The sequence below is a fragment of the Colossoma macropomum genome, unplaced genomic scaffold, assembly GCF_904425465.1.
Source record: "Colossoma macropomum unplaced genomic scaffold, Colossoma_macropomum, whole genome shotgun sequence".
NCBI classification, from domain to species: domain Eukaryota; kingdom Metazoa; phylum Chordata; class Actinopteri; order Characiformes; family Serrasalmidae; genus Colossoma; species Colossoma macropomum.
Genome location: NW_023494798.1, coordinates 35,967,880 through 35,994,624, shown reverse-complemented (window position 1 = coordinate 35,994,624; position 26,745 = coordinate 35,967,880). Strand labels below are relative to the sequence as shown.

The following is a 26,745-nucleotide window of genomic DNA, read 5'->3' as shown; positions in this document are numbered from 1 at the left end:
CTGACTCAGTTTACTAGGCTTTTTTTTCATGGTAGCCTCATTCACTGCACATATTGTTTATAATAATTCACTTTTATAGTCAGTATAATCAGTTAATGTCTATTTTTATGCAATTAGATTTCATAAAACTTCAAATAAAATGCAGGGAAAACACTGTACGGAAAACCTCTCCCTCTGTGGAAGCTGGTGTACGGAATACTGACGGCACACACCGCGGACACAGATGACGTTTTTTTCTTATTTCTTTAAAAGTATTGGTCCAAATGTGACCAATCAAAGTGCATGTTGGTTGCTTGGCAGATTTTGCCAACCAATCATTAAATCGTGTATGACTTCGGGTATTTCCGCAATAACTACTAAAACGCGAAAAATGCCGAAATACTGTATGGAATACAGCGCTCTTACGTTACACACATCAGAACCGCACGTTCTCTGCAAACACCAAATATTCTTTTTTCCATCAAATCGGTTGGCAAGACCATCTAAGCTGGGTTTGGACATCAAATCTGTGCAAATAGTGACTGACCCCCGGCGCGACCCGAACATGGTGGGTGGGGAAATCCAGGGATGCGAATGTGAATGGGGTGGGGAAATTTTCACAGCCACTTAAAATACATTTTAGCACGTTTAATCATCATATTTAACACTAAAACGAATATTAAACAATGTATCATCACCATGAAACAGTGTGTTCAGTACTGAGCTGTTAATCTGAGTTTACACCGTCAGCTAAGTGACCTCAGCAGACTCCTTTCAGCTGTGCAGCTTCACAGCACTGCCTCACTTTACTGGGTTTTCTCCATGGTAGCCTCATTCACTGCACACATTGTTTATAATAATTCACTTTTATAATCAGTATAATCAGTTAATGTCTATTTTTATGCAATTAGATTTCATAAAACTTCAAATAAAATGCAGGGAAAACACTACGGAAAACCTCTCCCTCTGTGGAAGCTGGTGTACGGAATACTGACGGCACACACCGCGGACACAGATGACGTTTTTTTCTTATTTCTTTAAAAGTATTGGTCCAAATGTGACCAATCAAAGTGCATGTTGGTTGCTAGGCAGATTTTGCAGAGTCCAACCAATCATTAAATCGTGTATGACTTCGGGTATTTCCGCAATAACTACTAAAACGCGAAAAATGCCGAAATACTGTATGGAATACAGCGCTCTTACATTACACACATCAGAACCGCACGTTCTCTGCAAACACCGCAGAACACATTCAAGTCCGGCTCACTGCCACTGTGCTTTTGCTCTCTCAGACATTTTTACCAACTAAATTAGTGTGAACAGAGCTCCAGCTTTCAGAGTCAAGCCTGTGCTGTGCTGGGTGGCCGTGTTTGGGTCTGTAGCTGCTCGCTAAGCTAATGTTAAAGTAGCCAGTCAGGCTACAGATCCAAACACAACAGAAAGGGTTTAGTTTCGTCTTTCTGTCCCTTCAGCAGCAGCTCGACTCCCTCTCTCAGATTTACATTATTCATACTCGTCTGAACTTGTGTCAGTGCTTTAGTCAGCCAGGGTCGAACCTGTTCTGTGGTGGGCAGACCTGTTAGCATGTTAGCGAAGCTAACGCTACCCAGTACCACTCCTCTAGTTAACAGCATTATTTGTCATTTGTTCGATAGATGGTTTGATATTAATTGAATGATGGCTTGAAAATTGTTCTACTTTTTTACTTTTTACTGTTTTCAGTGTGCTAAAAATAGTAATGCAAAATATATTCAATATTTTAATATTCAGTGTGTGTCACTCATTACTGAGCTGTAGTGAGTCTGATCTCAAGTCATTTGATCTAAAAAGCAGCGTTTTCTACTTATTTCAGACCTTTGAACTCTCATCAGAGCTGCTTATTTCTAGACTGGACCTTTTTTTTAAGATTTCCTGTTGAGTAAAATGATTTTGCTGCACTGACAGATAATTTCAGGGGCGTGAGAAGGTGTTTCAAGTTGAGGATGCTGAAATTTTAAGCAGCATAAACATAATGTGAACGGTCATCATGCTAATAATAATAATAATGATAATTTTTATTTATATAGCACTTTTCATGCCGGTGGCACCTCAGAGTGCTTTACAGACAGGAGATAAAAAGCAGTTATACAAGAAATTATAAGTATTAATTTAAAATCATAAGAAAGTGACAGATCAAATTAAAAGATAAACACCAGACGTGGAGTTTTAATGAAGCGCTGAGTTAAAGAGCTGCGTTTTCAGATGTTTATTAAAAGTGAGCTCTGAGCTCGACTGTCTAATGAAAGCTGAACTGAGCTCCACAGTTTAGAAGCAGAATAACTGAACGAGTCTCTCCACGTTTTCTGTGTTTTACTGAAGGAGTTTGTAGTTCAGTATCTGCAGATCTGAGATCATAAACAGACACTCTGTGATGTCAGCAGTGCTTTAAGGTCATTTAGAGCCTAAAAAACTAGTAGCAGAGCTTTAAACTCTATCCTGAATGATCCAGGCAGCCAGTGCAGCTCTTTTAAAGCGGGACTGATCTGATCTCTCTGTGCTGTTTTTGTTAGGATGCTGCTGCGTTTTGTACGAGTTATAAAGGATGTATTGTTTTCATAGGAAGTCCAGTGAGAAGGTCATTACAGTGATCAACTCTGCTTGTAACAAATGCATGAACAAGTTTCTCTGCATTGCTCTGAGATAGTAAACTAAATGCCTGAAATTCAAAAATTTGAATTTTTTTTGACACTGTACATCAAACAGTATGTGTCATACTGCACTATAATGAGGTGAGAGACCACAGTATATACACATAACTGCCCCCTTGCTCTCATTCTAGACAAGCGGCAACCAATCAGATTGTTGATATGTAACCTTATTCCGTCACGCCCACAGTCTCACGGTGAGATTTAACACTGGAAGGCACACTGAGCAGGAGATACAGCGGTAGCTAAAATGTTATTGTTAACTGGCCTCTATCTCTACACGCTTTCTCTCTTTGCACCTCAACTTGTGTCTGTTTTAGTAATGAGCCCCAAAAGCTGTCCAGGTTGTCGAGGGAAGCGATTTGGCTCACTCTCATGAAAATACCTAAAGGGGAACTCCACCCATTTTGTAAAATAACTTAATCATTATATATATTTAGATGTTAACAGAATCATTCAGAGTGGTTTGGTGTGAAATGCGCTTTTCCAGAGAAATTTACAGAGTCAGACTTCTTCACCATAATAGTACTAAGAAGCAGACGTCCGTCACGTTTAATGGCTCTGAAAGCTACATCCCGTTAAGTTATTACACAAAAAGGTTATGAATGCATGGCTGGAGACCCGAGACATTGTTTTGTGATAGTTTTGTTATGAAGTTTTGGCCTAAAATTAATTTTTTTTATAAAGTTTTACTCCAGGTTTAGTTCTGTGTTTCCTCTCAAAACCGCATCTCGACTGAGATCATGCGTGTGAGCTAACGTGCTTTTGCTGTTACTGCCTGTAGCTACAGCCGTTCAACACGGCTAACGGCAGCGACAGCTTCTGTTTAGTTTATTTTTACAGTTTTCTTACCTGTTTTGGAAGATGGGAGAGTATGTGTTTCCAAAATGTCGTGGATCCATATCAATTTGAAACAGAAGACACAAAGGAGTTGCAGCGGTTTAAAGAGGAGAGAGAGACAAACAGAGAGAGAGAGACACAGACAGAGAGAGAGAGAGAAGTCAAGTCAAGTCAAATTTATTTATACAGCGCCTTTTACAACAGATGTTGTCACAAAGCAGCTTTACAGAGAATCCAGGTCCCCCCAGTGAGAAGCCTCGGCGACAGTGGCAAGGAAAAACTCCCTCAACAGGAGGAAGAAACCTTGAGAGGAACCAGACTCAAAAGGGGAACCCATCCTCCTCTGGTCGACACCGGATAACAGCACAGACACAAAACAGTATAAGTGGATACAGTTTAACACCACTGTGCAGAGCGCCGGCCGCATCTCAGGTCAGACCCTCTTAGGACGGGCAGCCGCTCAGCTCAGGGAAGGGGAGGGGGAGGGGGTGAGAGGGACATAGTTAGGAAAACAAATTAACCAAAGGCTCAACTAAACAGGTAAGTTTTTAGCCTAGACTTAAAGATGGAGGCTGTGTCTGAGTCCCGAACACAGACTGGTGGGCTATTCCAAAGCTGGGGGGCGTGGTATGAAAAGGCTCCTCCCCCTGACGTAACTTTATTTATTCTGGGTACTAATAATGAGCAGCACCTTGTGATCTAAGTGGGCGTGTCGGTTGATAATAGGAAATAAGGTCACTGAGGTACTGAGGATCAAGGCCATTCAGAGCTTTATACGCCAGTAGAAGAATTTTGTACTGAATGCGGAATTTAACTGGCAACCAATGTAAGGTACACAAAACTGGGCTAATGTGGTCGAATTTCCTGGTTTTGCTGAGAACTCTGGCTGCAGCGTTCTGGACTAACTGAAGCTTGTTAAGGTTTTGGCTGGAACAACCAGAAAGCAGAGCGTTACAGTAATCTAACCTGGACGTGATGAAGGCGTGAACTAACGTTTCTGCATCCTGTAGCGACAGCGCATTTCTTAATTTAGCGATGTTACGCAGGTGGAGGAAAGCTATTCTGGTAATATTGGTAATATGCTCAGTCGAAGGCCAGACTGGGATCAATCGTGACACCAAGGCTTTTTACAGATGTGCCTGGTGCAATTGAGAAACTATCGAGATTAAGAGTAAACGTAGGCAGATTATCCCTAGCAGCTTTTGGACCAAGAAGAAGGACTTCGGTTTTGTCCGAGTTTAGTTAGAGGAAGTTACTTGACATCCAGTCTTTAATGTCTTTTACACAGTCCTCTATCTTATTAAGGTCAATTTTGTCATCTGGTTTAGCTGAAAACCCACCGGCGCCAACGCAGAGCAACACAGGGTGAATGGAAAGTGTTGGTCTCAACAACAAGCTACTTGGTACTCTGCTCACCAGATTATGAGGCAGAATATCGAGGTAGATAGTTGTTTTGTTTTTTTGCGTGGCCCACGTTAGACAGTCTGTTCTGAGCTAACGGCTAACAGTGAAATATGCACAGTGACTAACAGCGACTAACTTATTTCACTCACGAACGTGTCTTAAATGGATTCCAGTTTCTTCTGTAGTGAAACTGCGGGTGTGTAAATTTGTGGCTCTGCAGTCAGAACGTTCCCCAAAAGGCGTTCAGGGCGGAGAGGTACATTCAGGGTGTGGTGAGGAAAAAATAGTACCCAAAGAAAACGGATTTATGTCAATTTAGAACTATTTTACCATTATCAGCGTCACATATAAAACCTTACAAGACACCCGTAAGCTCAGTGGTCATTCTGGAGATCAGATAAAATGGTGATACTTGTAATACAGACGTATGGACGTCTCGTTCCAAGCACCACAGTGGTGAACAATTCTGACTCTGTAAATTTCTCTAGAAAGGCGCATTTCACACTGAACTACTCCGAATGATTTTGTTTACATCTAAACCATTAAATGATTAATTCATTTTCCAACACCGATGGAGTTCCCCTTTAAACAGCACAGCTTCTGTACATTTATAAAATATATACATAAAAATAGAAAAATACAAACTCTTATCTAAACAAGCACCCCTGAATCCTTGCTGCACTCAAATTATTAAAAAGTTAAAAACAGATCTGTATTATTAAAAAAGATGGTTCTTTAGGGGTTCTAATGTAAAGACAATGTTTCTATATAGAACCATAAACACTCAAAGAACCCTCTGCATGATGAATTATTCTTTGCGTGGTGAATTTGGTTCTTCAGATTGATGGAGAATGTGTTGTATTTGGTTCTATATAGCACCAAAATGGGTTCTGCTATTGTGATATTGTCAAGCTTGTAACCCTTTTTGGTGTCACATAGAACCCTTTTCAAAAAGGTTCTATTTAGAATCATTTATAACACATTCTTCATTAATCTGAAGAACCATTTCACCATGCAGAGAACCATTTAATCATCAGTGTTTTGTTTATGACGTGTTCTGTTTGATGAAAATGATCCGAATTATTTAGCTTAATGCAGTTTAATAGCGTTTAGCACGAGGTTACTGTGTGTGTGTGTGTGTGCGTGTGCGTGTGTGTGTGTGTGTGGTGTGTAACTTTAGCACAGACAGTGTGCAGTGAGAAGAAGAGCGAGGGGTGAGGGGAAGACGAGAAATGGGGAGAAAACAGATGAAAGGAGAGCGGAGGAGTGGAAAAAAAGCAGTTGTGAGATGTGGCCATATTGCAGCGCTGGATCAGAGCAGATACACACTTCATCATTTCTGACTGAGTGGGTTCACACACACACTCACACACACACACCCCACACACACATATTCAGTCTCTGTGAGGTTCTCAGACTGACTGAACATCTAAGCAGGGTTTACAGGCTGGGTTGCCAGATTTCAGCCCTTGTTGTAATTTTTTTATGGCATCTTTTTGGTCTTTTTTGCATTTGATTTTAAAGGGAACCCTGACTGTTAGGACTTGTGTGCCTTAAAATACTGTAGATGTCCAGTAGTGTTGAAATATAATGTATAAACAAAATGGAAATGTTTTGTTTATTATAAAAAATGCCAAAGTGGCAAAATCCCCCTCCTAGTGGGTCACTATCGCCACACTCTGATGATGTCATATGGTTGCAGTGGAGTCAGTCCTTTAGAAAATAAGGCAAAACAAAAGTCTTTTCTCTTGCAGGTCATGCCAGAGCTAAAGCTGGAAAGGCTGAATGACATATTAGAGGTAAATAAGATCTTTGGCTCGCTGTTAGTCACTCAGTGGTGAAGAGAGAGAGCGAACATTTGATGTCAGTACTAATTGATAGGATTTCAATGATGTCACAATTGAGCTGCCAGCATTTTGAACAGCAACATCAAGTTCATTCAGCAGAGCTGTGGCTGTGTGTAATGAGATCAAGCTACAACTGATCCAGCAAAAGCAGCAAAACATGCTTCTTTAATATTGATTTTATTTGATTTGTTGCTGTAGTGATTAACAAATAAAAGCTGAAATCTAAACGGCTGAGATTTCCCGCTGTGTTACCAGCGCCACGCCCCAAACCGCACAATAGCTCACTAAATAGGGTGTAAAAATAGTGCATATCCCATTAGAAGTGCACTCATTAGTGCAGTAGGTGAAGTACAGAAGTGTGTGGTTTGGGACGTGGCGTTAGATCAGCCAGTGAGACGTGATCAACAGCTGCTCTGCTGTGCTGCTCGTTAGCTGCTCATTAAACACCTCCAAGAGAAAGTTTGAGGGGTTTGTTGATTAAGGAGCTTTTATTGAGGTTAATTAATGCATTTATTGAGGTAAATTGATGCACTGATTGAAGTATATTAATGCTCTATTGAGGTGAGCTGATGTTGGCTTCATATTCGCCAACTCTCATAATTTGTTTTAAGTTTAAGGCGCCTCAGTGTAACTGCAGCACCATTTAAGGTGGCACGGAAAGTTCAGGTGAGAAGCTGGCTAATAAGAAGCTGACTCAGCTTTCAGCTTTTATCTGGAATTTCCTGTAGGCTATACAGATCCAGTCCACCAGTCTAGCTAAACTTCTCCTTGTACCATCTAAAGTGTTATTGCTATGGTATTCCAGGTGGTTGCTAGGTTGTTATGATACCCCAGGTGGTTGCTAGGGGGTTGCTAGGTTGTTGCTGGTGGTCGCTATGATATCCTACATGGTTAATTGGGTGTTTGTGTTGGATTCCTATCATCATGATTTAAGCTAGGTGCACAAAATTTTGCCACCTATTCATTTCTGTGAGAAAAAATCTGCGTTTATAACAACTACAAAAACAATACATCCAATCAAAACGCTGCATACGAACACACCATTCCAGATCAGACCAAACATTCCTAACAGCCACTTTGTGCTTCCACTAACTGGCCACTTTATTAGAAACGCCCACCTTGTGCTTCCACTCACTAGCCGCTTTATTAGGAACACCCACCTTGCGCTTCCACTAACTGGCCGCTTTATTAGAAACACCCACCTTGTGCTTCCACTAAATGGCCACTTTATTACAAACATCTTCCCTGTGCTTCAATTTGGAACGGTGTGGATATCTTGAAAGCTGTGGGATAAGTTAACGTACAAAAATCCAGCAAAGGAAGAAGAAGAAGAAGAAGAAAATGATAAATCAGATAACAATAGTGCTTTGCAGCGTGGCTCACTTGAAACGTGTAAGGAAGCACTCTAGACTTTTAAGGGTTAAATAAGTAAATTGTTGTAGTCAGCCAAGCAGATTTGTGCCTTAATTTCAAAGCGTGTTGGCTGTTTGATGAGTGTGAGTGTGTGTAGGTGTTCTCTCTGTTTTTTTGGCTTTGAAGAAGATCATTTAAGCCAAGATGTGTATTTCTCTGCTGAGGCCGAGCGCCTGCAGACAGTGAGAGTAGTACAGACTGGGTGGGAGGTTAGAGCTGCAAGTTTCATCGCAAATACTTTAGCTCAGACTAAAATACCTCCACTAACGCCGCCGTAATGGACACTCAGCCTGCAGCGCGTGAGCAACTGTGACTGTCACAACACAGTGATGACTGTCACTGAGTGCAGATGTCAGAGTAATGCAGTAAAAACCTTTCAGCTGTCAAACGGCACAGTTCATATAACAGCACTGACAGCACAGACTCTGACACACACACAGGTTTGTTTACAGACCTTATCAGGACGCGAGTTCATACATATAATCCACATCACATTATGGAACACACACCTTGCACTGGACACTTTATTAGAAACACCTACCATGTGCTTCCACTACCTGGCCGCTTTATTAGAAACACTCACCTTGTGCTTCCGCTACCTGGCCACTTTATTAGAAACACTCACCTTGTGCTTCCACTAACTGGCCACTTTATTAGAAACAATGACCTTGTGCTTCCACTAACTGGCCACATTATTAGAAACACCCACCTTGTGCTTCCATTAGCTGGCCACTTTATTAGAAACACTCACCTTGTGCTTCCATTAGCTGGCCGCCTTATTAGAAACACCCACCTTGTGCTTATTAGAAACACCCACCTTGTGCGTCCACTAACTGGCCACTTTATTAGAAACACCCACCTTGTGCTTCCACTACTGGCCACTTTATTAGAAACACCACCTTGTGCTTCCACTACCTGGCCGCTTTATTAGAAACACACACCTTGTGCTTCCACTACCTGGCCGCTTTATTAGAAACACCCACCTTGTGCTTCCACTACCTGGCCCCTTTATTAGAAACACCTACCTTGTGCTTCCATCGCCCTCCCTGTCTCTCTCTCTCACTCTCTCTCTCTCTCTCTCTCTCTCTCTCTCTCTCTCTCTGGTGATTAATTGGTGTTTATGTGGTGTTTAGCATTTTAGACTCTAATGCTTCACTTGCACGAGTCATCAAAGTGTGAGAAAGAATTAACACCCCAGTAAGACAAAATGAATTCAGTGACAGGAGTGGAGGAGTGAGCGTGAGAGAGAGAGAGATTCTAAATATAGCAGAAAGGCTAGCACACTGCTGAGTGTGACTGCTCTGGCCTGTAGGGCGTCTCTGGAGGTGGAGTGACCACAACAAACGACAAAAATATGGACAGTAAGATTTAAAGCGATAGTTCAGCAAGAAATTGAATTCCCCCAGTTCCACCCCATCCTACCCCAAATGTAGCTGATCAGCTAAGACATGTTTGGTGTTTGAAGTTAGATTTTTTAAGCCACTTTAAGCAGCAGATGGTTCTTTGAGTGTTTATTGTCTTTACTGAAGAACCCTTGAACCATCTTTTTAAGAGTGTACTTTAGCTTCTAGTGCAAAACTAAAGAAGCAAACCTCAGACGACCAACTCGTCTTGGCTGATGTTTGGCTAAACTTTCACTTTAATGTCTGGAGCCGGTCCTATAGAGAGCACTTACTGCTCTGTCTCTCAGTGACGGGAAAGAGAGTCTTTACAAGATGCGGGAATGTCTCACAGCACTCCAGCAGAAAACACCAGCGCCCTGCAAGCGTGTGTGTGTGTGTGTGTGTGTGTGTGTGCGGGTGTGTGTGTGTATGCGTGTTTGTGTGTGTGTGTGTGTGTGTGTGTGTGTGTGTGCGTGTGCGGGTGTGTGTGTGTGTGTGTGTGCGGGTGTGTGCTCCTTTTATCTCCTCCTGTTCAGTAAATGGCTTCTTTAATCTGTGGAGTGCTGCTCGGAGAGCCTGATAGTACAAAATAGCAGACACTTATTCTCACACTGTAAAGGTTTCCCAGCCTTTTGAGCGGTGCGGACCGAACCGCAGCGCACTGTGTGTTTGAGGGAGTGGCAGCAGTGCAACACTGTAAAAATGAAATTCAGCTCACCTTAAAAGGACAAGGTAACGTATTACACAGCTTTTCAGAGTCAGAATTACTGGCCAAATTATTTTTGGTACATGCTATCCTCAGCCCACTACCCAATAAATCACAACCAAGTACCAAACATTCCATGGCCTAGTATTGAATGATTCGCGGCCCAGTGCCAAACTATCCATGGCCTAGTATTGAATGATTCATGGGCCAGTATCAAACAATCCATGTCCTGTTACTGCATGAACCACGGGCTGTTACCACACAATCCGTGGCCCAGTACCACACTGCCCATGGGCCAGTGCCAGCTGACCAAAGGCCTAGTACTGAATGATTCATGGCCCGGTACCAAACAATCCAAGGCCTGGTACCACACAATCCACAGGCCAGTACCGACCAAACAAAGGCCTAGTACTGAGTGTATTTAAAATAAACTCCGCCCCCTCTCTCTCCCTCTCTCTCTCGCTCTCTCTCTCTCTCTCTCTCTCTCTGTGCAGATTTGTTTTGTGAGTTTGGACACACACACATCTGACCGGCATGACAGCAGCTGCCTCAAGGTGGGTGGAGCGTCTCCACGGTGATGGAGGCTGGTTGCTATGGTTATGGGGTAATTTGGTGGTAGAATAGTTTTACACCAAATATAGTCAATCAGCCAAGAAATGTTGTGGTGTCTGTTTTTATCTAAGCTAATGTACTTTAGTCCGTGTTTATAGATGACAGTGAGTCACAGTGTCAGAAACCACAGAATCAGGACTATTAAAGATTACTTGAAGGGGAATTCCACCATATTTCTGAATTCCCCCATAATTGAATGAGTGATATGTAATCAGAGAGGTTCAGAGGGGTTTGGTGTGAAATGGTTCAGATGTCTTTACAGTGGTGGTGATAGGAACCAGGGGTCGCCATGACTACAACACAAATATAGACATTTTATTTACTATCCAGAACCACCAGTGAACCTACACGAGTCTTCTGAGTCTATATGGAATGTTGATGATGGAAAATAAGGCTGCTGATTGACTGCATGTGGGGAGGGGGTGGATTTGAGTTTTCTCCAAACTGTTGCTTTAAGATTAAAGTTTTCATGTGAGTTAAATGATCAAGAACATTGCAGTAATATCACAGACTGAGCATCATTAAATCTTTCATTTTATTTTTTCTGTCTCTAAATTCATATTGATTTAATTTAAACCCTTAATATAAAAAGTGCCACATGATTGGCGGCGCTAATCACGAATATTCCAATAGTAATTTGGCCTAAATTAATGAAATGTGTATAAACAGTTCCTGCATGCAGATGAGCACAAATGAATTGTTAGTGATTGTGAGTGAATGTTCTTTATGTTCTGTTTGGTCTGTATGTTCAACATGTTCTATGTGTTCTATATGTTGAGCATGTTCTGTATGTTCTGTTTGGTCTGTGTATTCTATATGTTCTTAAATGTTCTGAGTGTTCTATGTGTTCTGTGTGTTCTGCATGTTCTTTATGTTTTGTTTGGTGTGTATGTTCTATAATTTCTTAAATGTTCTGTATGTTCCATATGTTCTGTGCATTCTGTGTGTTGTGTATGTTGGGTATGTTCTGAATGTTCTGTGTTCTTTATGTTCTGTTTGGTCTGTGTATTCTATATGTTCTTAAATGTTCTATGTGTTCTGTGTGTTGTGCATGTTCTGTATGTTCTGTTTGGTGTTTATGTTCTATATGTTTTAAATGTTCTGTGTGCTCTGTAGAAGTTGGCGTCGGTGTCTCCGGATTTGCCGCGGCTGGTGGAGTGTGTGGGCATGCGGCCTCTCAAAGAGCACGAAATCCTCCTGCTGACCGGCCTGGAGTCACCTGACGTCTGCCAGCATGACCCCGCCTACACACAGGTCAGTCCCACCTGCACGCCAGCCTAGACACACCCACACACAGGTGTGCACTAGGTAGAGCCAAAAACCTCATCGCAGTGCATTATTCTCTAATATTTAGGAGGAGAATGTAAACAGGCTGTAATGTGGTGAGTCTGCGCTGCTGAGAGTCGCCTGTAAAGCCTGAAATAATCATTTAAACTCAGAGGCGTCGAGTTTTTCACACCACGTCGTACGTCTTTACGTATTAACATCACAGACTCAGAAAGAAGGTCCGGCACGATGTTTCGCCTCAAATGATCTCAGAATCAACATCACACTGATGAAGATGTGATGACAGTAGTAGATAATTCACTCTCATCCTCAGAGACGCTGCTTCAGTTTACACTGAGATCTCTCTGAGTTCTCTAATCATCAGATTTATCTGCTCGGAGAAGAAGCACAACCTGCGCTACAGAATGTTCTGCAGTGACACGTTTCCTCCAGAGAGGTCTCCAAATCCCTGAAACTTACATAGTGCAGCATTAAGGAAACTAAAGCAGTTCCACACTTTTCCCACAATCCCCTCAGTTTTCCTCACAGCCTTTTCAACTTGCTAATGCTAGCTAACTCTGCTAACTGAAGATAACGCCAGCTGACTCTGCTAACTGAAGGTAACGCCAGCTGACTCTGCTAACTGAAGATAACAGTAGCTGACTCTGCTAACTGAAGGTAACGCCAGCTGACTCTGCTAACTGAAGGTAACGCCAGCTGACTCTGCTAACTGAAGATAACAGTAGCTGACTTTGCTAACTGAAGATAACGCCAGCTGACTCTGCTAACTGAAGATAACGCCAGCTGACTCTGCTAACTGAAGATAACGCCAGCTAACTCTGCTAACTGAAGGTAACGCCAGCTGACTCTGCTAACTGAAGATAACGCCAGCTAACTCTGCTAACTGAAGGTAACGCCAGCTGACTCTGCTAACTGAAGATAACAGTAGCTGACTTTGCTAACTGAAGATAACGCCAGCTGACTCTGCTAACTGAAGATAACGCCAGCTAACTCTGCTAACTGAAGGTAACGCCAGCTGACTCTGCTAACTGAAGATAACGCCAGCTGACTCTGCTAACTGAAGATAACGCCAGCTGACTCTGCTAACTGAAGATAACGCCAGCTGACTCTGCTAACTGAAGGTAACGCCAGCTGACTCTGCTAACTGAAGATAACGCCAGCTAACTCTGCTAACTGAAGGTAACGCCAGCTGACTCTGCTAACTGAAGATAACAGTAGCTGACTTTGCTAACTGAAGATAACGCCAGCTGACTCTGCTAACTGAAGATAACGCCAGCTAACTCTGCTAACTGAAGGTAACGCCAGCTGACTCTGCTAACTGAAGATAACGCCAGCTAACTCTGCTAACTGAAGGTAACGCCAGCTGACTCTGCTAACTGAAGATAACAGTAGCTGACTTTGCTAACTGAAGGTAACGCCAGCTGACTCTGTTAACTGAAGATAACGCTAGCTAACTCTGCTAACTGAAGGTAACGCCAGCTGACTCTGCTAACTGAAGATAACAGTAGCTGACTTTGCTAACTGAAGATAACGCCAGCTGACTCTGCTAACTGAAGATAACGCCAGCTAACTCTGCTAACTGAAGGTAACGCCAGCTAACTCTGCTAACTGAAGATAACAGTAGCTGACTCTGCTAACTGAAGGTAACGCCAGCTGACTCTGCTAACTGAAGGTAACGCCAGCTGACTCTGCTAACTGAAGATAACGCCAGCTGACTCTTCTAACTGACGATAACGCCAGCTGACTCTGCTAACTGACGATAACGCCAGCTGACTCTGCTAACTGAAGGTAACAGTAGCTGACTCTGCTAACTGACGATAACGCCAGCTGACTCTGCTAACTGACGATAACGCCAGTTGACTCTTCTAACTGACGATAACGCCAGCTGACTCTGCTAACTGACGATAACGCCAGCTGACTCTGCTAACTGAAGGTAACAGTAGCTGACTCTGCTAACTGATGATAACGCCAGCTGACTCTGCTAACTGACGATAACGCCAGTTGACTCTGCTAACTGAAGATAATGCCAGCTGACTCTGCTAACTGAAGGTAACGCCAGCTGACTCTGCTAACTGAAGATAACGCCAGCTGACTCTGCTAACTGAAGGTAACGCCAGCTGACTCTGCTAACTGAAGATAACAGTAGCTGACTCTGCTAACTGAAGGTAACGCCAGCTGACTCTGCTAACTGAAGGTAACGCCAGCTGACTCTGCTAACTGAAGATAACGCCAGCTGACTCTTCTAACTGACGATAACGCCAGCTGACTCTGCTAACTGACGATAACGCCAGCTGACTCTGCTAACTGAAGGTAACAGTAGCTGACTCTGCTAACTGACGATAACGCCAGCTGACTCTGCTAACTGACGATAACGCCAGTTGACTCTGCTAACTGAAGATAATGCCAGCTGACTCTGCTAACTGACGATAACGCCAGTTGACTCTGCTAACTGAAGATAACAGTAGCTAACTCTGCTAACTGAAGATAACGCCAGCTGACTCTGCTAACTGACAATAACGCCAGCTGACTCTGCTAACTGAAGGTAACGCCAGCTGACTCTGCTGACTGACGGTAATGCTAGCTGGCTCTGCTAACTGAAGGTAACAGTAGCTGACTCTGCTAACTGAAGGTAACAGTAGCTGACTCTGCTAACTGAAGGTAACAGTAGCTGACTCTGCTAACTGAAGGTAATGCTAGCTGACTCTGCTAAGTGACAGTATGTAAAACTGTCTAACTCACAGTGTTGTTGTGTGTTACAGAGTCACAGAGCTGATGTGTGTATGGTTCAGAACGCCAGTGGGCGTCGCCCGTCTCAGCCAAACAGCATCGTCCTTCAGATCAACAAGTTCCTGATTGGTCTGCAGTCCGGCCAGGAAAGACAGCGGCACAGCCGATTGGCTGGACAGCGCGTTTCCGATGACGACACCAATCGTTCCGTATCGTCAATAGAGGAGGACTTCCTGACCGCCTCCGAGCAGCTGGGGGAGGACAGCGAGGACGACCCCTTCAGAAACGGTGAATAACACAGACATTCATCTGCATCCATCCATCCATCCATCTATCCATCCATCTGTACATCCATCTGTACATCCATCTATACATTCATCCATTCATCGCTTTTTCCATCTATACATCTGCCTATTTAATCTATTTGTTCATTCATCTTTCCAGCCATTTGTCCATCTTTTTATCCATCTGTTCATCCCTCTGTCCATCTCTTTATCCATCCATCCATCTATATATCTATCCATTCATGCTTTCATCCATCCGTGTATCTTTCTATGCATCCATCCATTCATCACTCTGTCCATCTATCCATCCAAACATCTGTCTATTTAACCATTTGTTTATCCGTCTGTCCATCCATTCATCCATCCATCCAGATATCTATACATTCATCCTTCCATCCATCTGGCCATCCATCCATAGATCCATCCATCAGTCCATCCATTTATGTATCTATACTTTCATAATTCCATCCATCTGCTCTTCCATCCTTGCATCAATCTATCCATGTGTACATTCATTCATCCTTCCATCATCTGTCCATCCATCAGTCTGTCCATCTATGTATACATCTTTCCGTCTATCTGTACATCCATCAGTCTATCCATCTATGTATACATCTTTCCATCCATCTGTCCATCCATCAGTCTATCCATCTATGTATACATCTTTCCATCCATCTGTCCATCCATCAGTCTATCCATCTATGTATACATCTTTCCATCCATCTGTCCATCCATCAGTCTATCCATCTATGTATACATCTTTCCATCCATCTGTCCATCCATCAGTCTATCCATCTATGTATACATCTTTCCGTCTATCTGTCCATCCATGTACGTATCAGTTCATTCATTACTCTGTCCTTTTATCCAGCCATACATCTGTCCATTTAACCATTAAGACAGCCATCTGTTCATCCATGCATATGTCCATCTATCTATCCATCTGTTTATCCCTCTCTTCTTCCATCTGTCCATCCATCCATCCATCCATCAATCCATCCCTGTATCCATCTATCGACCCATCTGGTCTATCTGTCCATCCATCTGTACTGAGCACTAAAATGTACTTTGGACAAAATATGGATCATAAATTAAATTTATTAGTGACTGTTATCAGTTCTTGGTGATGTAATTTAATGGAAGGGAAGCCATCAAGTCTGTGGCTCAGCGCCAAAATGTTACTCCAGCGAACCTCTTCATCTTAATGTGCCAGAGAGACACAGAGAGAGAGAGAGAGAGAGAGAGTGAGAGAGGCAGAGAGACACAGAGAGACACGGAGAGAGAGAGAGTGAGAGAGGCAGAGAGACACAGAGAGAGAGAGAGTGTTGAACAGTAGATGATAACAGCTCCATATGCCTTAAAGTGATAAACTCACAGAGCTGGTAGATCAAACCTAACAAGACGCGTGACGACGCCTGATTAACCCTTCAGAACCATTCCTGCTGTTCTGCTGTGCGTAATGATGAACCTCATTTACGTTCCGTGTACAGTCTGTATCGGCGGGTTCCAGCCTGCACTTCTGACTTTGTTTTCAAGCCAAAAGTGTAGAGAAAAAAAGGAGCAGCTCATCAGCTACACTTGTAAAGACAACGGTTCTTCAGGGGTTCTTTAGTGAAGACAATGGTTCTATACAAAACCATGAACACTCAAAGAACCATTCGCATGAATAAATGGTTCTTTGCATGGTGAAATTGTTCTTCAGTTTGATGGAGAATGTGTTTTACATGGCTCTGTATAGCACCAAAAAGGGTTCTGCTATTGTGGCAATAGAACCCTTTTCAAAAAGGTTCTATATAGAACCATTTGCAACACATTCTCGATCAGTCTAAAAAACCGTTTCATCATGCAAAGAGCTAGGTAAGCATGCAAATGGTTTTTAAGTGTTCATGGTTCTATGTAGAACAGTCAGGCTGATTGGACGTGCTAAATTGCCCCTAGGTGTGAGTGTGTGAGTGTGTGAGTGTGTGAATGTGTATGTCTGTTTGCCCTGCGATGGACTGGCGACCTGTCCAGGGTGTATCCTGCCTTCCGCCCAATGACAGCTGGGATAGGTTCCAGCACCCCACCGCGACCCAGAAGGATAAGCGGTTTAGATGATGTATGTATGTTTCATGCAAGACGCGTTCTGTTTGATGTAAACGATTAGAATTATCCAGTTTAATGCAGTTTACTGTCTCCTGCCTTTACTGAAGAACCCTTGAAGAACCGTCTTCTTTAAGAGTGTTTTTTTTGTGTTATTTCGTCGGTGTTGTAAATCTGGCAAATGTGTGACGTTGAGCTTCTGCCAGGAACACAGTTCACTTGTAGAACAGCAGAGTTTTCTACAGCGATTGAAAACCGATGAGCAGAATTACGGGGCGCGCTGACTCGATAACTTTATAACAGCCTGAAAAGTGAAAATGAGAGTGAACGGTTGTGCCGAGTGCTCAGGGTTCAGATCTTTTCAAACAAAGCTTTTCAGTTCCTCGGTCCTCTGTTGTGTTGCTGCTGCTCGTCTCTCTCTCTCGCTCTGTTCCCCCTCACCTCTTTTTAAAAGAGCCGAGAGGGAACGAGAGCTTGTTGCCCCGCCTCCCTGTCACCGCAGTTCACTGCGCCGTAGTTCGGCCACCCGGGTCAAACGTGAGGTGTAGTGCAGCGGCCTCACTGTGGAACAGGGGGTGGGGCCCGGGCAGCGGAGCTCGGGACTCGCTCCTCACCCTCGTGCCTCTCGTGGCCGGCACCATCGTCCTCCTCCTCCCACCGTCACTTGCATCCCTCGGCGGAGCTCGGGCTTTACGCTCCGTCCCCAACTCAATCGCGGCTCTCTCCCCGTCACCGCTTGGTATTCGGGCCCTGCCTTCCAGCAGGCTCTCGCGGCCGCCATTGGGGCCCGGTGGACGGGCGCACGTCCACCCAGTTTGATTTCCTGATGTTAATGACTGTAATGTTTCAATGAAATTCAAACAAATTTGAATTTCTGCTGTTTTGCATCATCTTTAGTTGTTGTTATAAGTGTGTGAAGTCACTGTTAGAGCAGAAACTCATATCTCCAAAATGTTTAACAGGAGAAGGAAAAAACATTCCTAACTTGTAATGGAAGTTAACCCTGTGGGGTCTGCGAACTCGCCCATGCGTCAAATTCTCTGTCTCTATATCTGTTTCTGTATCTTTGTGATGATCCGGCTCAGAAATCCAGTTCAGACACTTCCTGAATCTGTAGAGTCGCCCTTTCCATTCCATCTTATCACGAGATCATACGAGACTCACATCCGGAGTTATGAGCCTATGAAGAGGGGCTGAGATACACATCATCTGCCTCTCACCGTGTGGAACTGGTGGATTCGTGTGTCCGTCTACATTCTGTGTGAAACTGACCGATGGACACTCAGGAAATCACTAAGGACTGACCATCACGCCGGAAACCCTTCATTCTTCATTCAGTCCACATCGGAGACTCGTGTGAAACGGCGTGCAGAGAGTTTACAGCTGCTGAAGCTGCTGCAGTGGTTTTGGAAAGTAGTGATGAAGATAACGGAGCATTTAGATATGAAACATATGAGGATCATGATATATGAAGAGCCTTTAAAGGAGAGTTTAAGAAGAGATGAACAAGATATAGAACAACATTTTATCCAGTTAATTTTGGATCATTTTTATCAGTCTGTTCATTATAAAATTTTAACACAATGCAAAGGAATTTTCATACGCAAAAAAAGTTATTCATCAACAGAGCACACAGTTTTTCCATTTTGAAGTATACTGTGCTGTTGTGCAGATGAAGTGTGCAGGGAAGGCCATCATTTCTGCTCAGAGGTGCTCTTTTATTAAAGAAGTCAGAAAAGCCACTGCCTGACAGCTGGAATAAGGAAAAGGTCAGCTTCACCCGCTGGTGAACTCATCCACACACACTGATTACTCTACAAAAGACACAATAAAGCACATTCTACACATAAACACATCTGAAACTGAGAACAGCAACACTGACGACAACAACAACAAGTGTCTCTTACAAGGAGGGGAGGTACAGCCCAGCACGGTTTTCCATACTGCGCCCCTAAAGCTCAAAATTGACAACAAAATATACTGTCGTGTTATAAAACACATTTTTCAAAACTCATTTTGAAACTTATTTTTACAGTTTTTCGTGTTTTGCCCTCGGCCCACCACAAAATCTGCACTTTGGCCCCCCAGTACATAAAGTTTGGCAAGCTGGCAACCCAGTTATTTTTATCACGGTGTCAATGGTAAAATGAAAAGAGCGGTTAATGACGTTCTTCTGGCTGTATATTAGAGCTTCGTTATTAAAATAACACAAAATGGGATGAATTTACTCAGCAGACTTATTGCTCAGCTATTGATGTTATTCGTTCACAAGGAAATTTTGCACATTTGAACCAAGTAAATTAAATGCATCACTTCTTTCAGTGAATTTTAAAGGGTCTCACTATATTGGCAGATAATTTGGCTTATTTCAAGCATATTTCTTAAAATAAGCTAAATTATCTGCCAATATATTGAGTTTAGTTTACGTAATAATAATTAAAATGAATCAAAACAAGTATAAAATGTCGAATATGTTAAATATTCTTGTAATGTTTCCTCAAACCGTCTCAAAATGAGAAATATTAGATATGTAAAGAAGATTTAATACAGCCATGTCATTTTTTGCAGTGCATGAACAGCTTTTCCAGTTTTTTTAAACAGAAATCTTGAAATACTTTGCACTTTATGTGTTTACATAAGGCTGCAGACAAAACATAGTGTGTGAAAGGGCAGTTCCAGCGCAGTCCACTTTCCCCCGAATATGCTCTCTACTCAGCCTACAGAGCAAAAACAGGCAGAGTCAGTGGAAATAACAGCAGCCCCGCCCACCATCAGCCCCGCCCACCATCAGCCCTGCCCACAATCAGCCCCGCCCACAATCAGCGTCACAGCCAGTCCTGCAGACAAGATCAGCCAGAGACTCACAGACGGGACTGGAGCTCCTCAACCAGTCGGAGACTCACAGACGGGACTGGAGCTCCTCAACCAGTCGGAGACTCACAGACGGGACTGGAGCTCCTCAACCAATCGGAGACTCACAGGCGGGACTGGAGCTCCTCAACCAATCGGAGACTCACAGACGGGACTGGAGCTCCTCAACCAGTCGGAGACTCACAGACGGGACTGGAGCTCCTCAACCAGTCGGAGACTCACAGCGGGACTGGAGCTCCTCAACCAATCGGAGACTCACAGACGGGACTGGAGCTCCTCAACCAGTCGGAGACTCACAGGCGGGACTGGAGCTCCTCAACCAATCGGAGACTCACAGACGGGACTGGAGCTCCTCAACCAGTCGGAGACTCACAGACGGGACTGGAGCTCCTCAACCAATCGGAGACTCACAGACGGGACTGGAGCTCCTCAACCAGTCGGAGACTCACAGGCGGGACTGGAGCTCCTCAACCAATCGGAGACTCACAGACGGGACTGGAGCTCCTCAACCAGTCGGAGACTCACAGACGGGACTGGAGCTCCTCAACCAATCGGAGACTCACAGACGGGACTGGAGCTCCTCAACCAGTCGGAGACTCACAGACGGGACTGGAGCTCCTCAACCAGTCGGAGACTCACAGACGGGACCAGATCTGTTTATCATAGAAATGTTCACACAGTGTTAAAGATGGAAAAACATAATTTAACATGGAGCTATGAGGGATTAAAATGGCGGCAATGATGTAAATATTTGCAATAAATAACATCAGCAAATGTGTTTATTTATCAGCTGTAATAATCTGATCTGAAGAGTCAGGAAAGGTCAGCATGTTTATTTAGATCTAAAGTAACCAGGCAACAGCAGAGAGAGGAGATCATTTACTGAATGAGCCTGTATGAGGGAGAGAGAGAGAGAGAGAGAGAGGGGGAGAATATAGAGAAAGAGAAAAGAGAGAGAGAGAGAGGGAGAATACAGAGAAGGAGAATGTAGAGAAAGAGTAAGGGAGAGAGATGGAGAGAACAGTGAGAAAAAGAGAGAGGAAAGGGAAAATGGAAAATATAGAGAAAGAGAGAAAAGGAATAAAAAAAGAAAGGGAGGGAGAATAAAGAGAAAGAGAGAGAGAAAAAGAAAGCAAGAAAGTGAAATAGAGAAAGATTGAGAGAAGAGAATGAGAAAGAAATAGAAAAGAAAGAAAATGTGTGTGAGAGAGAAAGATAGAGGGACATAATAGATGGATAGAAAGAGAGAGAGGAAAAGAATGAGAGAGCAAAGAGGAAAAGAGAAAAAGCGGTAAATTTAAAAAAGATTGGTGCAATTTCCCTTTAAGAACGAATAATATGTATAACTAATAATAATATATAATAGTAATAATATGCAGTAAATAATAATAATAATAATAATAATAATAATAATAATCAGTTCTGATGGCTGGTTGGTTCATGCACTGAAAGAAATGATATAAAGTGAAATGATCTTAAATCTCTTCTAAGTATCTAATATCACTTATTTTGCGATGGTTATAGGAACATTACAATAATGATGACTCATTTTATATATTTTTACTTGTTTTTAGTATTTTTATTACTATATTAGCACATAGTTTTGCTTGTTTTAAGAAATTAGCCTGAAACAAGCTAACATCACTGTACCTGTTCAACCTGTATGCTGAACGTATGATGACAGGATCAGGACAGAGGAGGACAGTCGAGGTTCAGGATTGGTGGAAGAAACATCAGTAACCTTTGATATGAAGATGATACGACACTCACAGCGGAACATCTGGAGAATCTGAAGGTCCTTATGAGGAAGGTTGGAGAACAGAGTGTAATGATGGGACTTCAGCTTAACATGAAGAAGACTGAGGTTATGATGACAGGACAGCTGCTAACTTTACCATCGATGGAGAAGATGTGGAGATGGTGGAGCTCTTGCCTACTCTGATCAGTTATTAACAACAGGATTCATCAAGAAATACTACGCAGATCAGCGCTCAGCAGAACAAGGATGAAGGAGCTTGAAAAGATCTTCAAATGATTCAACGATTTGTCTACAAACAGAGATCAGAACTGTCCAGGCTGTGGTCTTCTCTGCGGTTCTTCATGGACAATAAACAAGTGAGACAGAAAAATCTAGATGCCTTTGAACTTTGATGTTGACGAAGACTTTGAGAACCTCAGACTGCAGATAAAACAAACAAATGGATCCTCAACCAAATCAAACCTCTCCTCTCACTGAGAGCCCAGAGAACCAAACTGAGGATCTTATTTTGGACACTTACTGAGAAGAACCAGTTCACTGTAAAAGACCGTTATGATTGGAAGAGCTGGAGGTAAAATCTGAGGACGACCAGCTAAAAGATGGATGGAGATGATCAGAGGAATCATGAACCAGCCATTCAGATGCCTGAAGACCCAAACAGAAGACAGGACGTTCTGGAGGAACACTGTCCACACGGTCACCAGGAGTCAGAAACGACTTGACGGCACTTAATCACAATAACAATAATAATAGTAATAGTGAGATTATTTATCTTAATAAAATGACTAAAAACAAAATAAATTGAAATAAGTTAAATAATCTTGTAATATTTTTTCTTAAAATGAGAAATATTAGATGTATAGACTACATTTCAGATGATTTCACTTGCTAACAACAACAATAATAATAATAATAATAATAGTAATAATGATAATAATAATAATAACAGCACTGATGCTATAGAGGCCGTGATGGCCTGTGTGTGGTGTATATTACGGTGTAATGAGTTATGTTGTTTTATTAAGCAGTGTTATGAAGCTGAAGGCTCACACTCTCCTCCTAATCAATGATTATCAGTGCGTGCGATGCGTCCGGCCTCCGGTCACATATTAAGGCAACGAGACGCACTCAGCTGCGCCGCCAGCAGGCAAGGCTAATCTATAATTAATCTCTCATATGGAATTAGAGCTAACGCTGTGTGAAGGTTATGCTCTCCTCAAAGCCAATGCAATATTTATAATAAGATTGGCCCAGATACAGATTTGCATTGGGGGCAGTGTGGGGGGGCAGTTAATGGAGAAAGTGAGCAGGAAGGCAGCGGCCGTGCGATATTGATCGCTTACTCACCGGCTATCACCTCCCCCGGTGGACGCGGTGGGAGAGACAGAGCGCTTCTGTAATAACAGTGGACGTGTCGCTGTTTTTCGCCTCGCAGCTTCGCTCTCGGCCGCTCTCTCCTTCCCTCGCTCGCTTTTCTCTTCTCCTACGTTTACATTTATTCATTTAGCACACGCGCCGATCCGCTTACAACATGTACAAACAGCGGAGGGGGACAGGTCAGTGAGTAAATCGGGCTCTTCAGCTCAGAGGAACCTTCTGCTAAACATTCTGAGGGCAGAGGAACCCCCCCCAAAAAAAAACAAAAAAAATATATATATATATATATATATATATATACACACACACACACTGATCATTCTGACCACCTCCTTGTTTCTACGCCCATTGTCCATTTTATCAGCTCCACTTACTATATAGGTGCACTTTGTAGTTCTACAGTTACAGACTGTAGTCCATCTGTTTCTCTGATACTTTGTTAGCCCCCTTTTACCCTGTTCTTCAGTGGTCAGGACCCCCATGGACCCTCACAGAGCAGGTACTATTTGGGTGGTGGATCATTCTCAGCACTGCAGTAACACTGACGTGGTGGTGTGTTAGTGTGTGTTGTGCTGGTACGAGTGGATCAGACACAGCAGTGCTGCTGGAGTTTTTAAACACCTCAGTGTCACTGCTGGACTGAGAATAGTCCACCAACCAAAAATATCCAGCCAACAGCGTCCTGTGACCACTGATGAAGGACTAGAGGATGACCAACACGAACTGTGCAGCAGCAGATGAGCTATCATCTCTGACTTTACATGTACAAGGTGGACTGGCAAGGTAGGAGTGTCTAATAGAGTGGACAGTGAGTGGACACTGTGTTTAAAAACTGTGATCTGGGTCTGATAATTAGGCCAAAAAAGGTAAAGATGCTGTCACAGTTAACTGATGAGAGCCTAGATCATAATTAGTTGCAAAAGGAGGAAAAAGCAAGTGAAGCCAAACATTGACAGAATCAGGACTGACAACTTTTAGTTGCCAATATCACATTTTTTGCAGAGAAACACTCAGCACAAATGTTAAGCTCAAAATTTTGTTGCACCTTAAAAAACCAGGTAACGAGTACAGATTTTTTCTCATTGTCTTTCACAGTTCAGCTCAGTTCTGTTTGCTTTAAGGAAGCGTTATTAACACGGCATTTTATGAGCTGTAGTTTTCTGCTCTAAGCATACATTTGAATACTAATCGACCTCAACCCTCCCTCTCTCCTCGCTCTCTCTCTCTGTCTGTCTCTCACTGTAGATGCAGACGGTGGTCTTTCATCAGATGCAGTGGAGTTGCTGAGGTCAGGACACATTCGGAGGAAAAGTACAGTGGAGAGAGAGGACAGTGAGGACTCAGATACACTGTGCGCCTCTTCAAAGTCACATAAACTCTCCAGGGCTTCTTCTGCGCCAACCAGAGGCAGCGCCGCTCCCAAACACATCAGCCGACGAACCAAAGAGTCAGCCGGACATTACGCCACCAACCTCGCTGAGTCCGTTATGCAGGACGCCTTCATCCACCTGTCTCAGGACGAGCCGTCTTTCACCCCAGAAGCAGCAGTTAGCATCTCCAGTTCGCCACAGAAAGCAGCTGGCATGCGGCATCATACGGACGAGCCCCCAAGGGCAAGAACTTGCTCTTTTGAACTCCCAAAAATCGTGATCGTACAAAGTCCCGATAACTGTGAAGAAGCAGCTGAGTGGCCTGGCACGCAGTCCGAACATCAGGGAGTTCATAAGAGCGTAGCTGAGCCGGTAGCGCAATCACACTCGCATCTCTCACATGGCTCTCCAAAAAGACACTCGGCTAAGCCGGTGGAAGTAGCACTAGCATGCGCTGCTAGCGTCATCGGCACAATCAGCACCCCACAGGTCACAGAGAGGCTTACACTTGAATCAGGAGATGAGGACGATGTTGATGAGGATGGAGGCAGCGAGACCGAACAAGGGGACTACTCGGTCTCTTCCGCCGTGTGCGGCATGGCTCAGATGGCCGGAGCAGTAGCCGTGGTGGACCTTACTGAAGATTCTGCTGATACTGAAGACTCAGGTGAGATGTTTTCAGCATCTTTGGGGCTGCTGTCCGCGGCCCAGGCCTCCACGGCCATCCCGCTGCATTGCAGCGTAGCAGAAGGCACCTGTCTGGAAACGTTCAGGGCCAACGTGGCCGAAGTTCTCCTGAGAGAGGCTTCAGCAGTGCTAACCCACAAACAAAGCTACACTAGCATAGCAAACTTCCTGGAGACTATGCATAACAAGATCGTGGATGGGATCACACGTCCAAGGAGGTCATACCAGGAGCACCTGGAGGTGGACGAATTCACACAGGAGGTGGCGGACAGCATTTTTAAATACACCCTGGAGAAAGCGGTGAAAAGGAAAGAGCTCGAAGGGAAGGACGCTGTCAACATGCAGCGTTTTCTCCTAGAGAGTGTGAATGATCTGCTCTTTGACGTCCTTTGTGTCACGTCGAGAAAAATCAATGACATTTCAACATGTAATCTGGGGTCGGCCGACAGGAGAGGAAGTGAAGCTGGCTCCAAAGAATGCAAGACTGCCACCAAGCCTGACGAAGAAACATTAAGCCAATTACAGGGTTTGACTGAGCACAGCCAGTCTGATAATCCCAGTGAGAGGCAGAGCAGCTCTCTTTCGGGAAAGAGAGAGAGAGAGCAGAAGAGCAATCAGGAGGAGAGAGAGAGTGAATTAAACTCAAATGGGAAGGAGTCCTGCAGGCTTGCTCAGAGCAGAATAAACCGAGCCACGGTGAGGGAACTGGCTGACCTGCAGGGGCAGCTGGCTAAGTGTGATTGGAGCTATGACTCCAGGCTTCCCTCGACCGAGAACTCTCCCTTGCACAGCACTCGAGGGAAAACTGGGAGAGAGGGAGAAATCAGGCAGCAATCCTTCTCTTCCTCCACAGGAGCACTTGTAGTACCTAAAATGGAGCCGGGTGAGTGCAAGACTCCAGTCACGTGCTTTGCTGAGGACTTGGCGACAACGGTGGTGTCCATGGCCACAGAGCTGGCGGCAATATGCCTTGAGAATTCGAGCGGTAAGCAGCCCTGGTTCTGTGCCCTGAAGGGTGGATCTGAGGGACCAGAAGGGCTTCTACTGCCCTGCCGGACAGCTGCAGCTCTCCGCAGAAAAGAAACTCAAAATGGCACAGCAGTTGCCAAGAAGCACCGGCCTCCTCGGCTCAGCGAGATCAAACGTAAAACAGAGGAGCAGCCCGAGCTCATGGAACGTTTGGTCAACCGTGTGGTTGATGAGACCGTTAACCTGGACGATCCAGCAACTTCTGACCCCTTTGCCCTCTTTGCCTCAGAGGTCACAGCACGGATCATGAACTGTCCTGAGCTTAACGTAGTGGACACATCTAAACAGGGCCAGCCCTCCCGTAGCCGGCTGCAGTGCGAGAGGTGGAGCAGTCGAGGCAAAGCGTCAAGCTATGAAAGCATCCCAGAGGAGGATGCAGATCCTTCTGGAGCACCACACACCCTG

The 26,745-nt window shown here is 43.9% G+C and overlaps 1 protein-coding gene across 1 annotated transcript in view; it reads left to right on the top strand.

The window, feature by feature from the left end:
* The window catches only part of LOC118818457 (SPHK1 interactor, AKAP domain containing), an 87,317-nt gene that overhangs the window by 43,247 nt on the left and 17,325 nt on the right, over positions 1-26,745 (top strand). The window contains 4 exon segments of the mRNA XM_036585717.1: positions 10,750-10,809; positions 11,984-12,121; positions 14,914-15,169; positions 24,500-26,745. Coding sequence (XP_036441610.1) covers positions 10,750-10,809; positions 11,984-12,121; positions 14,914-15,169; positions 24,500-26,745 — 2,700 coding nt within the window.